The sequence below is a fragment of the Otolemur garnettii genome, unplaced genomic scaffold (genome assembly GCF_000181295.1).
Source record: "Otolemur garnettii isolate 467f Iridium unplaced genomic scaffold, OtoGar3 scaffold00252, whole genome shotgun sequence".
NCBI classification, from domain to species: Eukaryota; Metazoa; Chordata; class Mammalia; order Primates; family Galagidae; genus Otolemur; species Otolemur garnettii.
In genome coordinates, this window is record NW_003852647.1 from 760,163 (window position 1) to 774,670 (window position 14,508).

Sequence of the window (14,508 nt, forward strand, 5' to 3'; positions counted from 1 at the left end):
GGCTAGTTCAGAGGTGCCTTTTGGCGGGTATTTTGCTTTTGCTTTGTTTTGTTTTTGTGGTCAGCAAAGCTAATCATTTCATTCCTCATTTTGCGCCGCGATCCACGTGCCCTGGCCCTTTCCCCTGCCTCCAATTTTCCCATCTCCCCGGGGAGCCTTGAAATGTACATTTGAGAAGACTTTTGCCATCCTCAGGGAAAAGGACTGTGTCAAGAGTGAGCCACCCAGTCACTAAAGCTAGGAAGCCCCCAGTGTGCCACGGGAAACGCTTGCCTCTCACCCTGTTTCCCAGCGCCAACCTCCGGGGCAGGCATCCGGGTGGAGAGAGGACTTGTCCCTCGTGGGTGGTGGTTCTTTATAGAAAAAATCGAAGCTTAGCAGCTCCTCGAGGCCCGGTAAGTGCACACCCCACGGACAGCCCAAGTTTGCCTCCTGGTGGCCACTTTGATGCCATGGTCGTGACCTAAATCAAAGAAACTGGTTATGCTGGGAGGTCGGTGTGCGTCGCAGGGCAGTAGCGCGGTGGCATGAGAATGTGGGGTCTTTAAATCAGGGAAGCCCTGGGCTGATCTACGGCATCTTCTTGGGTCCTGGAGAGCCGTAGCAGGGTTACAGCGGCTGCGGCGTGGGGGCCAGTTGCGGCGTGGGGGACTGTGCACGTGGAGCAGACCGGGGGCTGGGAGCTGGGCAGACACTGGCTCTGTGTGCTTGTCCTGGTGAATGGGGCAGGTCGTCATTTTAACTCTCTGACTCCCGACTTCCTCATCTGTATTCATTCAGCTGTCTCTCTTGTTTTCTTTTGTTTTTTCCCCAGGGTTTGGTAAAGGCTCCAGTGTGGTGGCCTATGAAGGACAATCCTGGCACGACTACTGCTTCCACTGCAAAAAGTGCTCCGTGAATCTGGCCAACAAGCGCTTTGTTTTCCATGAGGAGCAAGTGTATTGCCCTGACTGTGCCAAAAAGCTGTAAAGTGACAGGGGCTCCTGTCCTGTAAAATGGAATTTATGTTCTTTGTGTCCTCCCTCTTTGCCCTACACCATCAATAGGGCAAGAGTGGTCTTTCATCTCTTTAAAGTTGATCCTTCTGTCTTCTCTCCCATTTTACAGTATTATTCCAGTAAGGGCACACGGTGATCATACTAGGATTTAGCAAAAGCAGCCCTGCAGCAAAGTTAATTTCTCTCCTGCTGCAGTTACAAAATGAAAACTTAGATCAGCTCTTCTGCATGTTTCTCATAGAGCAGAAAAGTGCCAACCATTTAGCCACTTAGTAATGTAAGCAAGAAGTGTAAGAGGTAAATCCCCCACTGACATGTCTTTCATGGGTCAGTTGGGACCCAGGTGTAGTCAGTCATATGACACGAAGCTCAAGAGTTGCAGCGGCTGCTCCAACTCGCTGCTCACCCTTTTCTGTGAGCAGAAAAAAGTTAGCAACATGCATGGTAAACTTCATCAGAACTCTTACCTTCTTTCTGTTCTTTTGTGCTTTCAGATGACTAATACAAATTTCCAGAAAACTAACATTTGAACTTAGCTGTCATTCTAAACTGACCTTTTCCCTGTACTAACTTTTGATTTACACGTGTGGCATGTTTTCTGAGCGTTCCTACTTTTAAAGCATGGAACATGCAGGTGATACGGAAAGTGTAGGCAGATCTGAAACAACGAGCCTGTTTCGGAGGAACATCGTCACAGCAGATACTTCTGGAGGCTTAACAAAACTAACCCTGCTGTCCTTTTCATTTTTAATTAATATTTTAGTTTTAATTAATAGCAGAATATTTTATGGGTTTGGAAACTTGCATGAAAATCTAGCCCCCTCAGACGTTCTGCAGTGTTGAATTTTATCCTACAAAAGTAACCATAAAACTCTAGAGGGGTATCTGAGCAGGCACCAGGGCTATTATCAGCATGGATCTGACATTTCAAAACAGTGACTAGTTGAATTCCTTGTAATATAGTAGTTGTCTGCTCTTTGTCCATGTGTTGAGGACTTCAAAGTTCCTTCTCTTGTGATTTCTAGGACTTTCCTCAAGAGCTTAGCCAGACCCCTGGGGGAGTAGGGAGGCCACGTCCTCACAGGCAGACCCAGATTTCCACCTACTGCTTATTGAAATGCAGGGTCATCTACTTACTGTATTCTACATTGTTATATTACATGGTATAATGAGACAATGTCAAAAGTAAACATGTGATGACAATATATATTAACATTCTCGTAGGTGTGGTCATAGAAGCTGAGGCCTCATATCTGCATTTGTCATTAGCTATTATCACCTAACATTTCCGTGTATCCTTGCAGAAATAAAACAGCATATAAATAAATTGCTTTCTGTCTTTTAATTCTGCCCAGTGGAATCGCTATAAGGTGACAGTACTACCCCAGACACCTGAGTGACTTTTTCCTTTAAGGATGTACTCAGTCCAGTGCACTTGCATGGAACACAGAATTATAAACAAATGAAACCTATAAAACCATATTGATTCAGTTAATGGAAAGAAAAGAGAAACTCTTCTGTCCCCAAATAGTATTTTCCAGGTTTCTACATCCTTGAATAGGGATGAATTGATTTTGTCTAGGATGGTAGGGCTTGGGGAGGGAAACCCAGACGAAGCATTGTCACTAAGAAGCCATATTGCCCCTTTCCCTGGTGCCCTCTAGAGCCCAGAGTTCAGGCTGAACACCATCTTCTTGCCTGAAGCTCCTCCTTCCTGGCCTGAGTAAGACCCTTGTTGCTCCTAGTGGATGTGGCTTACTGGGGGTGCTATTTATTTGGATCCCTGTATTTCAGTTAGGGGTAAGAGGCAGGATGATGTGGGCAGAGGTGGAGGTTGGTCAGGCTTGGCAGCTCCCCAGTTGTGGCTTCGATTTTTTTTTTTTTTAAGAGACGGAGTCTCACTTTGTCACCCTCAGTAGAGTGCTGTAGTGTCACAGATTACAGCAACCTCCAGCTCTTGGGCTTAGGCGATTCTCTTGCCTCAGCTTCCCAAGTAGCTGGGACTAGGCGCCCACCACAACGCCTGGGCATTTTTGTTGTTGCAGTTTGGCGGGGCCAGGTTTGAACCCACCACCCTTGGTACATGGGGCTGGTGCCCTACTCACTGAACCGTAGGCACCGCCCCAGTTGCTGCTTCTAAATCAGCACCACATACCAGGTGCTTTGTTTACCTTGGGGGCCCACCTGTGCAGCAGGTTATGTGTTGCATTCTCCTGGTGAAGGGTCCTTAAGCCACAAGGCACCTCGTCAAACTACATTTTAGCTATTAGGCATGATGGGGAGGGATAAAGGGGTGGGGATGGAGGAGATGGTATTAGTTCTTCTTGGCTCCAGGTTAAGGGTAATAAAAGCAAAGGGCAAAACCCCTTTGGTGCTAACATTTGCCTTCTGAGGAGGGACTCAAAACTTGTCAGCAAAAAACTATATGTGTTTTTAAGAACACGGAACACCTTCCTGTCTCCCTAGAGACCTTTCTTTAAGCCCTTTAAACCTATCCAGTCTTGGGCTGAGCCCGGTAGATCACGCCTGTAATCCTGGCACTCTGGGAGGCTGAGGCAAGTGGAACCCTTGACCTCAGGAGTTCGAGACCAGCCTGAATAAGACCCCATTTCTACTAAAAATAGAAAAATTAGCTGTCATGGCAGGCACCTATAGTCCCAGCTACTTGGGAGGCTGAGGCAAGAGGATCACCTGAGCCTAAGAGTTTGAGGTTGCTGTGAACTATGACGCCGTGGAACTCTACCCAGGGTGACAGAGTGAGACTCTCTCAACAAATAACTGGAGGCTGACTAGTTTTATTTTTATTTATCTGGGGCCCTGGGGTGCAAAGGTAGGTGGGGAATAGAGAGCAGCAGCTCTGTCCTGAGAGGGGGCTGAATTTCTGAGGCCGCAGACAGGAAAGGAGCCCAGAGGGGCAGGCCTGGGATGGAGAGGGCTCCCCTACCCCTTCATGGAGGACTGTGACTACAATGCAGTATCCTCCACTTCTGCTCACCCCACTTGAGCTGAGCTCTGGCCCTTCTTGGCAGCCAGACTCACCCTCATCTCTGTAACACTCCTTTCTTTCCTGCAACTCTTGTCCTCACCGTGCAAGTTCCTTGCCCTCCAAGCTCTAATTTCATCTCCAAGCCCCTTCCCACGCTGACTTCCCTCTGGCAGGGCATCTCTGCTTTCCTACCCAGCTTGACCTGCTAAACCAGAGCTGATGGCCTGAATTCTACAGAGGAAACTAAGTTTTACTGCCTTAAGTTCCCAGTACCACCATTCTACCACTTGGTCCATATTCCCAACAGATTGCCTCCACCACCCACCTCCTGCTCCGGGACACTGAGGCCCAGGGAGATTCCGCCTATAGCTGTTGTTTGCCACATGATGCCCGCCCTTAATACGGCAAGCACCTGTGCGTGGTATAGCCCATCCTCACACCAGCACCAGCACTATCGTTCCCATTTTTCAGATGAGAAAATAGAAGTTCAAAAAAGTTAAGAAGCTTGCCTAAGGTCACACAGCTACTAAGTGACAAGCCTCAGTCTGGGTACGCCTCTAGCATATCCCTTACGATACTTCACTGTCATAGAAACAGACACAGCACAATAAGGGAACTATCTTTTTGTTGTTGTTGCAGTTTGGCAGGGAGCAGGTTCAAACCCGCCACCCTCGGTATATGGGGCTGGTGCTCTAGTCACTGAGCCACAGGGCGCCACCGCCAATAAGGGAACTATCATGCACAGTGCTTAGTACTTGTGTTTGTTGAATGCATGAGTGACAACCTTAGGCTGTCAGAAAGAATGAGCCTAGGGTTGTCACTCTTAAACATTTTCTCCCTCATAATAAAGGGGATCAGAACTGAGGAGGGACTCAAAACTTGTCAGCAAAAAAACTTATCTACTTATGGGTCAGAGTGGGTTCTGGAGCCTGGCTACTCTGCTGCTTTCTAGTCCTAAAGCCTTCCGCAAGTTACTTAACTGCTCTGAGCTGGTTTCTTCATCTGTAAAATGAGACTTGCAGAATCCCATGTGGATAAGTGCTTAGTTGGGGTGACTACCACCCAGTAAAAGCACTCAGTAAATGTTAGCAAGGATTTTATCCACAGCACCAAAGACACCTACCTATCCCGCAAGCCACAAGTTACTACGTCTGCTCCAAAAGCAGTGAGATCTTGGCTTGAGGGTCAGACACTTAGATTTGAATTTCAGGTCTGCCTCTCTCTGGTTGTATGATGTGAAACAAATGCCAATATCCATGGATCATAGATATAAATGAATATCCATGCTTCATAAGGTTGTTGTGAATATTGGAAATGTCACCTACAAAGTACCCTTCATATCTTAGTTACAAACCTAACTACAATTGTTAAAAGCACAGTTGGGGAAATTAAACTTAAATGGTGTTTAGACCCATCTGGAAACTCTGTTATCAGGATGGGTGGGCTGGGAGACCAAAGGCAAGGAGGCCCTCCTGGGGCATGTTTCAACCAACCATGCTGGCAAGGAACCAGAGATGTGAGGGGCACTGAAAGTGACAAAAAGAATCGATCCCTGGTAAGATAAAGTATCATGGGCAGTCACAGACTCTGGATCCTTGGCCCCAGCTGCTGTTCATGCCTACTGATCCTCTTGACTCTGGCGACAGTAAGTTAGTGGCATTTGAGAATGGTGTAATCTCAGAAATAGAGATTATAGTTTAGCCCCCTTCATTCAACAGATAAGGAACAGGGCTCAGAGAGGGGAAACCTGTGTAATCCCAGCAGCCCTCTTGGCTGGGATTCTGGTCTTCAGGGTAAGGTCCTTTACAGCACTTGTTATGGTATGTGAGTTATTACAAAAGTTTTGAGATACACAAAAATCAAAAAACCTAAAATCCATATATGCATGGAACAAATGAAGTCCTCCCAACAACACCAATAAGCTGAGCAAGCTTGCCCAGGGGAATCTGAAAGGACACTGTTGCCTGTGTAACTTGGAAGTGAAATAATGAATCATACCACAGCATGTCTCAAAACTTTTGTACTGACTCGCATATTCCATACTGCATTATGGTTTCAGAGGATCTGAGCTATTAAAAGCTTCTTTCCACATAGTATCTATTATGACACAGGATAGAAAATGTGCTAATCTTCAGAATCCACTGGTAAAGGCCAGGAATCTGTTCCCCAGGGAAGAATTCACCCAGAAGACTATCCAGAGAGGAAGGAAAATGTAAAGGGAGCACCTCACACAGGGGCGGGGAACCCATGACCTTCTGATTTCAAGGTAGTTCTTTTTTAAGCACCAAAGGAGGCAAGAAAAGTTCTCTGCTACACCCAATGGACTTGTTTTGTAAACTTTGGGTTCAACAGAATGGCCACACTTAAGGCCGCATGGGGCCTTAAGACCTCAGGTTTCCTACCCCTGGAGGTTGCTTTACCACCCAGGAGTTGTAAACAGGAACACCCTGCTCCCACAGTTGGAATGGATGCCACACTTGGTAATGAAGAGTTCCTAGCTCATATGAGGCACAGGAGGTAGTACCTCTGACAGGGATGGGATGCATTTGTGTTGATTCAGATATATCTAGAAAGCTTTACAATGCTCTAGGAGTGGCTGTCACCATTTTCATAAACACCTGCCCCTAAAGACTGGGGATAAACAAGGACCTGGCCTTACTAAAAATAAAAGTAGTGAAATAAAGAACATTTTAAGATTTGAAAGACTCAGAACATTTGTTTAAGAGATGAGGATTAAAAAACACAGTAGGATTTGAAATGTTCCCAACAAAAAGAAATGATAAATGTTTGAGGTAATGGATAAGCTATATCCTGATTTGATCACAGCACATTGTATGCATATATCAAAATATCACACATACTCCATAAACATGTATGATTATGTATCAATAAAAAGAACTTTAAAAAACTAAACACCCACAGTAACTGCCTGACCACACATATCCAGACTTTAAAAGGCAAGTAGGTTTTCTTCATCCAGGGTAGGCCTAAATGTGAGGTTTAAAAGGTCTGGGGAAGGGAGGAGGAATGACTGCTAAAGAGCATGAGGTTACTTTTCAGGTGATAAAGATGTTCTGGAATTAGACGGTGGGGATGGTTGTATAACCTTGTGAATGTGCACTTTAAAACAGCTGAAATGAGGCCGGGTGTGGTGGCTAACACCTGTAATCCCAGCACTCTGGGAGGCCAAGGTGGGTGGATTGCCTGGAGTTCAAGACCAGCCTGAGCCAGAGCAAGACCTCATCTCTAAAATAGCCGGGTGTTGTGGGTGCCTGTAGTCCCAGCTACTTGGGAGGTTGAGGCAAAAGAAGCACTTGAGCCCAAGAGTTTGTGATTGCTGTGAGCTGTGACTCGATAGCACTCTACTGAGGGCAACAAAGTGAGACTCTGTATCAAAATAAATGAATAGGCTCGGCGCCTGTGGCTCAAGCGGCTAAGGCGCCAGCCACATACACCTAAGGTGGCGGGTTCAAATCCCCAGCCCGGGCCCGCCAAACAACAATGATGGCTGCAACCAAAAAATAGCCGGGCGTTGTGGCGGGCGCATGTAGTCCCAGCTACTTGGGAGGCTGAGGCAGGAGACTCGCTTGAGCCCAGGAGTTGGAGGCTGCTGTCAGTGTGATGCCATAGCACTCTACCCAGGGGGACAGCTTGAGGCTCCGTCTCAAAAAAAAAAAAATAAAATAAAAATAAATAAATTAATAAAATAGCTCAAATGGCAACTTTTATATTATGTGAATTTTACCACAATAAAAAGACATTTTAGGGGTGGCCCCGGCCCCATATGCTGAAGGTGGCAGGTTTAAACCCAGCCCTGGCCAAAAAATGCAAAAAAAAAAAAGCCACTTTAGTATTTATAATAGGATTTGACTCTAGGTCAGAGCCATCCTAGGGAAGGGTGACAAACACTGAAATGACTTGCAGGGAGATCAGAGTTTGAAAACACACATCTTTCTGTCCCAGAAGTGGAATTCTGCCAAATCACCAACTAGATAAAGAGGAAAAATCAGAGGATTTGATTACTATTTTGTTGAACTTGCTGGTTGCCTTTGTTCACAGGTTGGCTAACAATTGGTGTCACCTTTATAAATTATCAGTGCATTTTAAATAATTATAATAAAAAACCCCTTTTGTGTGCAAAGTTTATTTCATGCATTTATACGGAGGTGTAACAGAGTGTTTCAACATGTGGCATTTGTGCAGAAGAACATCAGAAACTCATTTGTTAGGGTGACTGCCTCTGCCCTCTATATTAAAGCGCACGTGTAGAAAAACAGTTTCTAAATCTAAGGCACCCTGCTCTAAGCTATAACAAAGGTATAGAACTTAGAGTAGAAAAGAACTAGGAAATCAGAAAAATTATTACCTCTTTTTACTAATCCAAGACTAGTGGCCAAAAGGAACACTGGCTTGCTTCCAACTATATGCAATTTAACACTGAAACTCATTAGCATTAAGATAATTAACTTGGATTGAGTTTTATGGAATCCTATATCCTGTGTGTATACATACGTGTGTGTGCATATCCATGTGCGTATTTGTGTGTCTATCATGGGGACTGAAGAACAACACTAAGCCTGTACTCACAGGCACCAATGGCTAGAAAAAGACAAGCAAATTTTGGTTACGTATCTCAAGCCCAAAACTCAGAAGGACAGGACTAGAGAACAGCAGCAGAAAAATACTTTAAACATTAAACATTTAGAGGAATTGAACATATTCCAAGAGACATTAGCTAGGAATTAAACATATTCCAAGAGACATTAGCTAAGTAATGTTTTATGTACACAATAAAAATACTACATGTTTTTGTAAATAACTCCCAAAATGTACTTTAAAAGGAAATGACAAGAAAAGTGAAAGATGCTCAAATATTATACCTTCAGAGACTCCCAGCGTTTGAGGGTATCACTGCCTGCGCACTCACTGGCAGAGATGACAACAGAGCTAAAAATATACATATGAAATGGCAAAATACAATTTACTGTATTTTGCAACCTTCATTATTGTATATTTGAAAGAATCTAACACAGCTGTGGTGAGTAATCTTGAGTCCCTTGCATAATCCATTATGTTCTCTACAACATCAAATGTGAGATTTTAGTTGTTCCAATTAATGTTATTGGTAAACAGAAAAAACATTACTTTAAGATTTCAAATATATACTCAAAGAGAGTTAGTCCTTCAATGAGATTCTTTTAGAAACTTGACAGTTACCATTTTAGAAAAGCATCCCTGATGAACACTCACTCCAGCACACACATTGGTAGGAAAACATAAGAATGAGAGACAATCATGATTTTTCAAGGAAAACAAATCAAAATGACTATTTACTCAGAAGTCTTGCTTAGACACAAGAGAATAAGATGATATAAACATCTTCTGAGATGTATGTCAAAGTGATCTTTTGATATTTTCCTTTTTGTTGTTGTTGTTTTGATGGTCATTTCCTTTGCCAGGTTCAAGTCAGAAGCAGGAAAATTTTGGAAGACGGACCTGGGAGTCTGGGAGTCGAGCTACTTGGAGTAGGTGTATCAATCTCCCAGACTGCACGAAGTTTAGTCATCTGACCAGAAGTAAAAAGAAAAGAAATGTTAATAAAGAAGGTGCTGCTCTCCTGGAAACTTGGCCCTAGCTTCCCTTTGGGACATATCCAGGACCACTGATAGCCCAAACCCCAGAGTTGCTGACACACTGGTATTTTCAAAATGCCCCCAACTCCCCCAACTCCCAAATGTGTCCAAGTTATTTCTCTTAATTTCAAAGAGAGCTTCTCAAGGAAAGAAAAACAAAGGCCTTTTGGTTTTGAAACACAAATCAAGACTAATTCAAATATCCCCCTAACCTTCTACCCTAAAAGGATATCTGCATGTTTGTCAAGCAGCCAGTGGACAGAGAGCTCAGGAGTCTGAGTTTGAAAAGACTTCCTTGAGACAACCAGAAGCAGGGGAAGGTTCAAAGTCAACAGCCTTTCAAGCAAAGGGGAGATGGGATGAGGCCTTACCTGAATGAGAGGAAACAGCTTTGCTGCTTGTCTCATCATCTAAAGATGTTTGGGGACTGTGGCAAGATGTCATAGAATCTTTCAGATTGTGTTTGTGGCCCTCAGGAGGGATATGTGACATTGATGTTTCTACGTGACTTCTGATGTTCTTCATCTTGTCACAGATCCACTCCTGGTTTGAATTCAAACTCAGGGAAGATCTTATGGTGTTGCTGGTTCTGTTTACTTTTCTGGTTTTTGTTGTGTGTCTGGTTGGTCTTTTGGTGGATGGTCTGGAAAGAGATATTTTGGTTAGAATATTGATTATTCCTAAATCCCTAACCCCCTAAACCAAGGCTCAAGTGTTGAAGGAAACTATATTCTTTTATTTTCTGTTTTAGATAGCACCTCTCTCTATTACCTGGGCTAGTGTGCAGTGGCATACATAGCTCACAGCAACCTCAAACTCCTAGGTTCAAATGATCCTCCAGTCTCAGGGTCCCAAGTAGCTGGGACTATAGGTATGTGCTACCAAGCCCAGCTAAAAAAAAAAAAAAGCTGTATCATTTTAATTCACTTCTAAGAAATGCTTTAAGAGTAACTAAACTTTCAGAATCATAGAACAAGAAGGATGGAAGGAACCCAAGAGATCATAGAACACATTAGTTTTCAAATTACAATAGAACCTTTGTAAGCTGACCACGCAAGGGACTTTAACAAACTGGTCAACATAAGGAACTAGGCCTACTATACTGATATGTACATGAGGTATATGTCTGATCTATGAAAATTAGGTCATCTTATGGAAGTGGTCAAGGTAGGGAGGTTCTACTGGGTATCTAGAAAGGCCTAGGGTACCAGTGAAGCACCAGGGGATAGGGATATAGCCATAAGGTATAGTTAGAGAACTGGAGCAGGTTATCTAGCTCCAGTGCTCTTTCCACACTATCTGCTTCTTAGGAGACTCTGGCTTCCATGAGCCTTGTTTCCAGACTCCTGTCTCCAGGCTCACGTCTTTTCAGACAATCACCTGAATAAGTCCCCTTCCAAGAATCTCTTCCTGCTTTCCCAACCAACTTCTGACCCCGTTTCCCTATATGTAACATGAGGATATTACTATCAAACTTAGAGTCGCAATGAGAATTAAAATACTGGCTTGGTGCCTGTGACTCAAGTGGCTAAGGCACCAGCCACATACACCTAAGGTGGTGGGTTCGAATCCAGCCCGGCCCACCAAACAACAACGGCTGAAACCAAAAAATAGCCAGGCGTTGTGGCTGGCACCTGTGGTCCCAGCTACTTGGGAGGCTGAGGCAGGAGAATCGCTCAAGCCCAGGAGTTGGAGGTTGCCGTGAGCTGTGATGCCAGAGCACTCTACCCAGGGGGGCAGCTTGAGACTCTGTCTCAAAAAAAAAAAAAAAAAGAATTAAAATACTACACAGGTAGTATAAAATGCCTGGTATATAGCAGCCATTCAATCAATGTACCCTTCTCTGGTTTTTATGAGACAACATTATCCAATGTGAACAAAAGTAGTTTGGAGTCAGATGTATGTGGGTTTGAATCGGGGCTCCACCCTTTCTTTAGTTGTGTGATGTTGAACAAATAAAGCCCCTAAATTTCTCTGCAGCTCAGTTTCTCAGTTTCTTCGCACAAATGGGGATGATGACCCTCACCAACCAAGGCCATTTTGTTTCTGTGAAGTGTCTGACATAGTGTTTAGTACAAACTATGAGCTCAATCAATAATGTCATTTAGCATTCTAAGAATGCCAATCATAATTCCCCAGTTTATTTGGATAATTTCACTGAGTGACTTACCTTGAACTTTTCATCTGTGTCAAAGGGTCTCTCTCTCTCATGCCTTTTTGTTTAAAGGATTTCAAATCGCCATTAAAATATGTTTTCATCTCCTTATGAACCTGGCCAGTAGTGGCTTCTAGAAACATCAGCCTGTGTGACATTTTCTTGGCTCTGAGTTGGGCAGGTGAATCTCTGCCATTTTGAATGGCTAAGGAACAAAAAGAACAAAAGCAAAACTGGAATTTCAATGACAAATTCAAGAAAAAATGAAGATCCTGCTCCTGATACGATGGTGAAGGTAGGCAGAGTCAGGCAGCAATATTCTAGAGAGGCAGCCCCGTAGCCCCTGAGCTGTTTCACCTTCCTGAGTCAGGGCCCAGACCACTGCCCAACACCTGGAGGAACTTGTCTTCTTTCCCTTGCTAGGAAAGAATATTAGGCCAGAGGCAGGGGTGCCTCAGTTTCTCATGCCTCCCCCTGATCACCGACCTAGCCAATTCCACCTCCGAGTCTGGTCTCACCTCTAGCATTACCTTCTACCTTTAGCTTTCCTCAATGTCCAAAGGCAGACCAAGGGGCTTGGCTTCTACTGCTCTGTTCTTGAATTTTGTTTTGTTTTTGTTTTTTTTTTTTTTTTGAGACAGAGCCTCAAGCTATCACCCTGGGTAGAGTGCCATGGCATCACAGCTCACAGCTACCTCAAACTCAATCACTCAAGCAATTCTCCTGCCTCCGCCTCCCAAGTAGCTGGGATTACAGGCGCCCGCCACAGTGCCCGGCTATTTTTGTTTCAGCCATCACTGTTTGGCAGGCCTGGGCTGGATTCGAACCCACCAGCTCAGATGTATGTGGCTGGCGCCTTAGCCACTTGAGCCACAGGCGCCAAGCCTCTTCTTGAATTTTGATCAAACCTCTTTTAACCCAATAAATTCGTGGAAGTATCATCATTTGTTCATGTGTCTGTCTTTTCACTGGCTAAGGCTCCTTAAAGGGTTACCATCTTTTCATCTCTGAGGGTTACCATCTTTTCATCTCTGCATCCCCAACACCTAGTAGAGGACCTGACTTACCCATTCAAGTATGCCTACAGAATAAATATGGATAAATAGCATTTTCTGAAATGCCAATTACTACTACTATAAAGTGGCTCCTATTCATAAGAGAGTCCGTGATACATTTTGGGAAGGCACTCGTAGCATGACACATTTCAATTTGTTTTACTGAGGTGGAAAGTAGAATTCCACCTGTGGTCAATCACAGATACTTTATGAGGCTCTGAACTATGAAATGCCAGCAATCCTCACTTTCAACAGAGAAAAAGCTGCCACCTATAGTCTATTAGCACGACCTTTATAGTAACAGCAGTAGCAGCTAATATTTATTTAGTATTTACCACATGTCAGACACTACACTTAGCATTACAGAGATTTATTTATCTCATTGAAATATCATGATCACCCTAGGAGAAGGACATTAGCTTCCCCCTTTTTCAGATGGGAAAACTGAGCACAGAGAGGTTAAGTGACCTGCTCAAAGCCACACAGCTCACAAACAGAGAAGCCCTGCAAATGAACCTAGGCACTCTAACTTCTCATGCTAACTAACAGAAAACATTTGGACCAAGCAAACCTGATGGAAATATGTCATCGAAAGAGGAGTCGTCATCATCACTTTCAGACTCATCCTCATCGTCAGCTTCATTCTCGTCATATGTTTTTCTGCTGGATGTTTCTGCAGCCTATGATTAAAATAGAAAATATATATTATTTCTAATATTCAATCATCCTGGCTAAAACTTCAAAGTCAGATTTCAAAGCTGAATTAATCACTAACTTTTATCATTTCAACTAAAAGTAAAACATCTAACTAGACCCAAGAGTTGACAGGGGACAGGGACAGGTGGCCCTAGTTGCATCTTTCAGCTAGGAAAAGTCACTCAAGAATGAAAGATTTCCTGAGCAGGGCTCAAGGGACTAGAGCTTTGGGTTGGTATGTATTCTCTGTCTTCCAGGGATCCTGACTAATGCAGGATAGGGCCAATCAGTGAATAGCTAAAACGTTTTGGGCTGCTGCTTCAGGTAAAACTTCTCAGGCCCATGAGTTGAATGAACCTTGAGATGGTAACTCCCATAACTTTTTTAGAAATGATGTTTCTGGGCCAGGCGTGGTGGCTCACGCCTATAATAGTAGCACTCAGGGTGGCCCAAGCGGGTGGATTCCTTGAGCTCATGAGTTTGAGACCAGCTTGAACAAGAACAAGACCCTGTCTCTAAAAACAGCTGGGTATTGTGGTGGTTGCCTGTAGTCCCAACTACTCAGGAGGCTGAGACAAGAGGATCACTTTAGCCCAGGAGGTACCAAGGGCGACAAAGTAAGACTTTGTCTTAAAAAAAAAAAAAAAGAACAAAAGAAATGTTTCTACTCTAAATTCTCATGCTACTCAATGATACGAATAACTACAACTGAACAATTCTAAAAAGGCAAAATGTCAGCATTGTATCACAAAACATAAAAATCACTGAGTGTGGGCTCAGTGCACACAGCTCACTGGTTAGGGCACCAGCCACGTGCAATGGGGCTGGTGGGCTCAGGCTTGAGCCCAGCCCAGGCCTGCTAAACAACAACCACAACAACAACAACAAAAAGCCAGGCGTTGTGGCGGGCACCTGTAGTCCCAGCTACTTGGGAGGCTGAGGCAAGAGAATCGCTTAAGCCCAAGAGTTTGAGGTTGCTGTTAGC

The 14,508-nt window shown here is 44.1% G+C and overlaps 2 protein-coding genes across 5 annotated transcripts in view; one reads left to right on the forward strand and one right to left on the reverse strand.

Annotated features, from left to right (window-relative positions):
* Nucleotides 1–2,325, forward strand: part of FHL1 (four and a half LIM domains 1) — a 69,719-nt gene extending 67,394 nt beyond the window's left edge. For 2 of the 3 annotated variants that reach the window (XM_023508510.1, XM_023508511.1), the window contains exon 7: nucleotides 815–2,325. In XM_023508510.1, the coding sequence (XP_023364278.1) occupies nucleotides 815–969 (155 nt within the window). In that variant the 3' untranslated portion in view covers nucleotides 970–2,325. Of the gene's footprint in view, nucleotides 1–195; nucleotides 396–814 lie in introns of all 3 variants that reach the window. The other variant, XM_023508509.1, reaches the window with a different exon arrangement.
* A 7,058-nt stretch (nucleotides 2,326–9,383) lies between these two features.
* The window catches only part of MAP7D3 (MAP7 domain containing 3), a 36,927-nt gene continuing 31,802 nt past the window's right edge, over nucleotides 9,384–14,508 (reverse strand). For both annotated transcript variants that reach the window (XM_012813257.2, XM_023508512.1), the window contains 4 exons: nucleotides 13,399–13,507; nucleotides 11,788–11,977; nucleotides 9,989–10,260; nucleotides 9,384–9,550 (listed from right to left, as the gene is read on the reverse strand). In XM_012813257.2, the coding sequence (XP_012668711.1) occupies nucleotides 9,543–9,550; nucleotides 9,989–10,260; nucleotides 11,788–11,977; nucleotides 13,399–13,507 (579 nt within the window). In that variant the 3' untranslated portion in view covers nucleotides 9,384–9,542. The remainder of the gene's footprint in view (nucleotides 9,551–9,988; nucleotides 10,261–11,787; nucleotides 11,978–13,398; nucleotides 13,508–14,508) is intronic.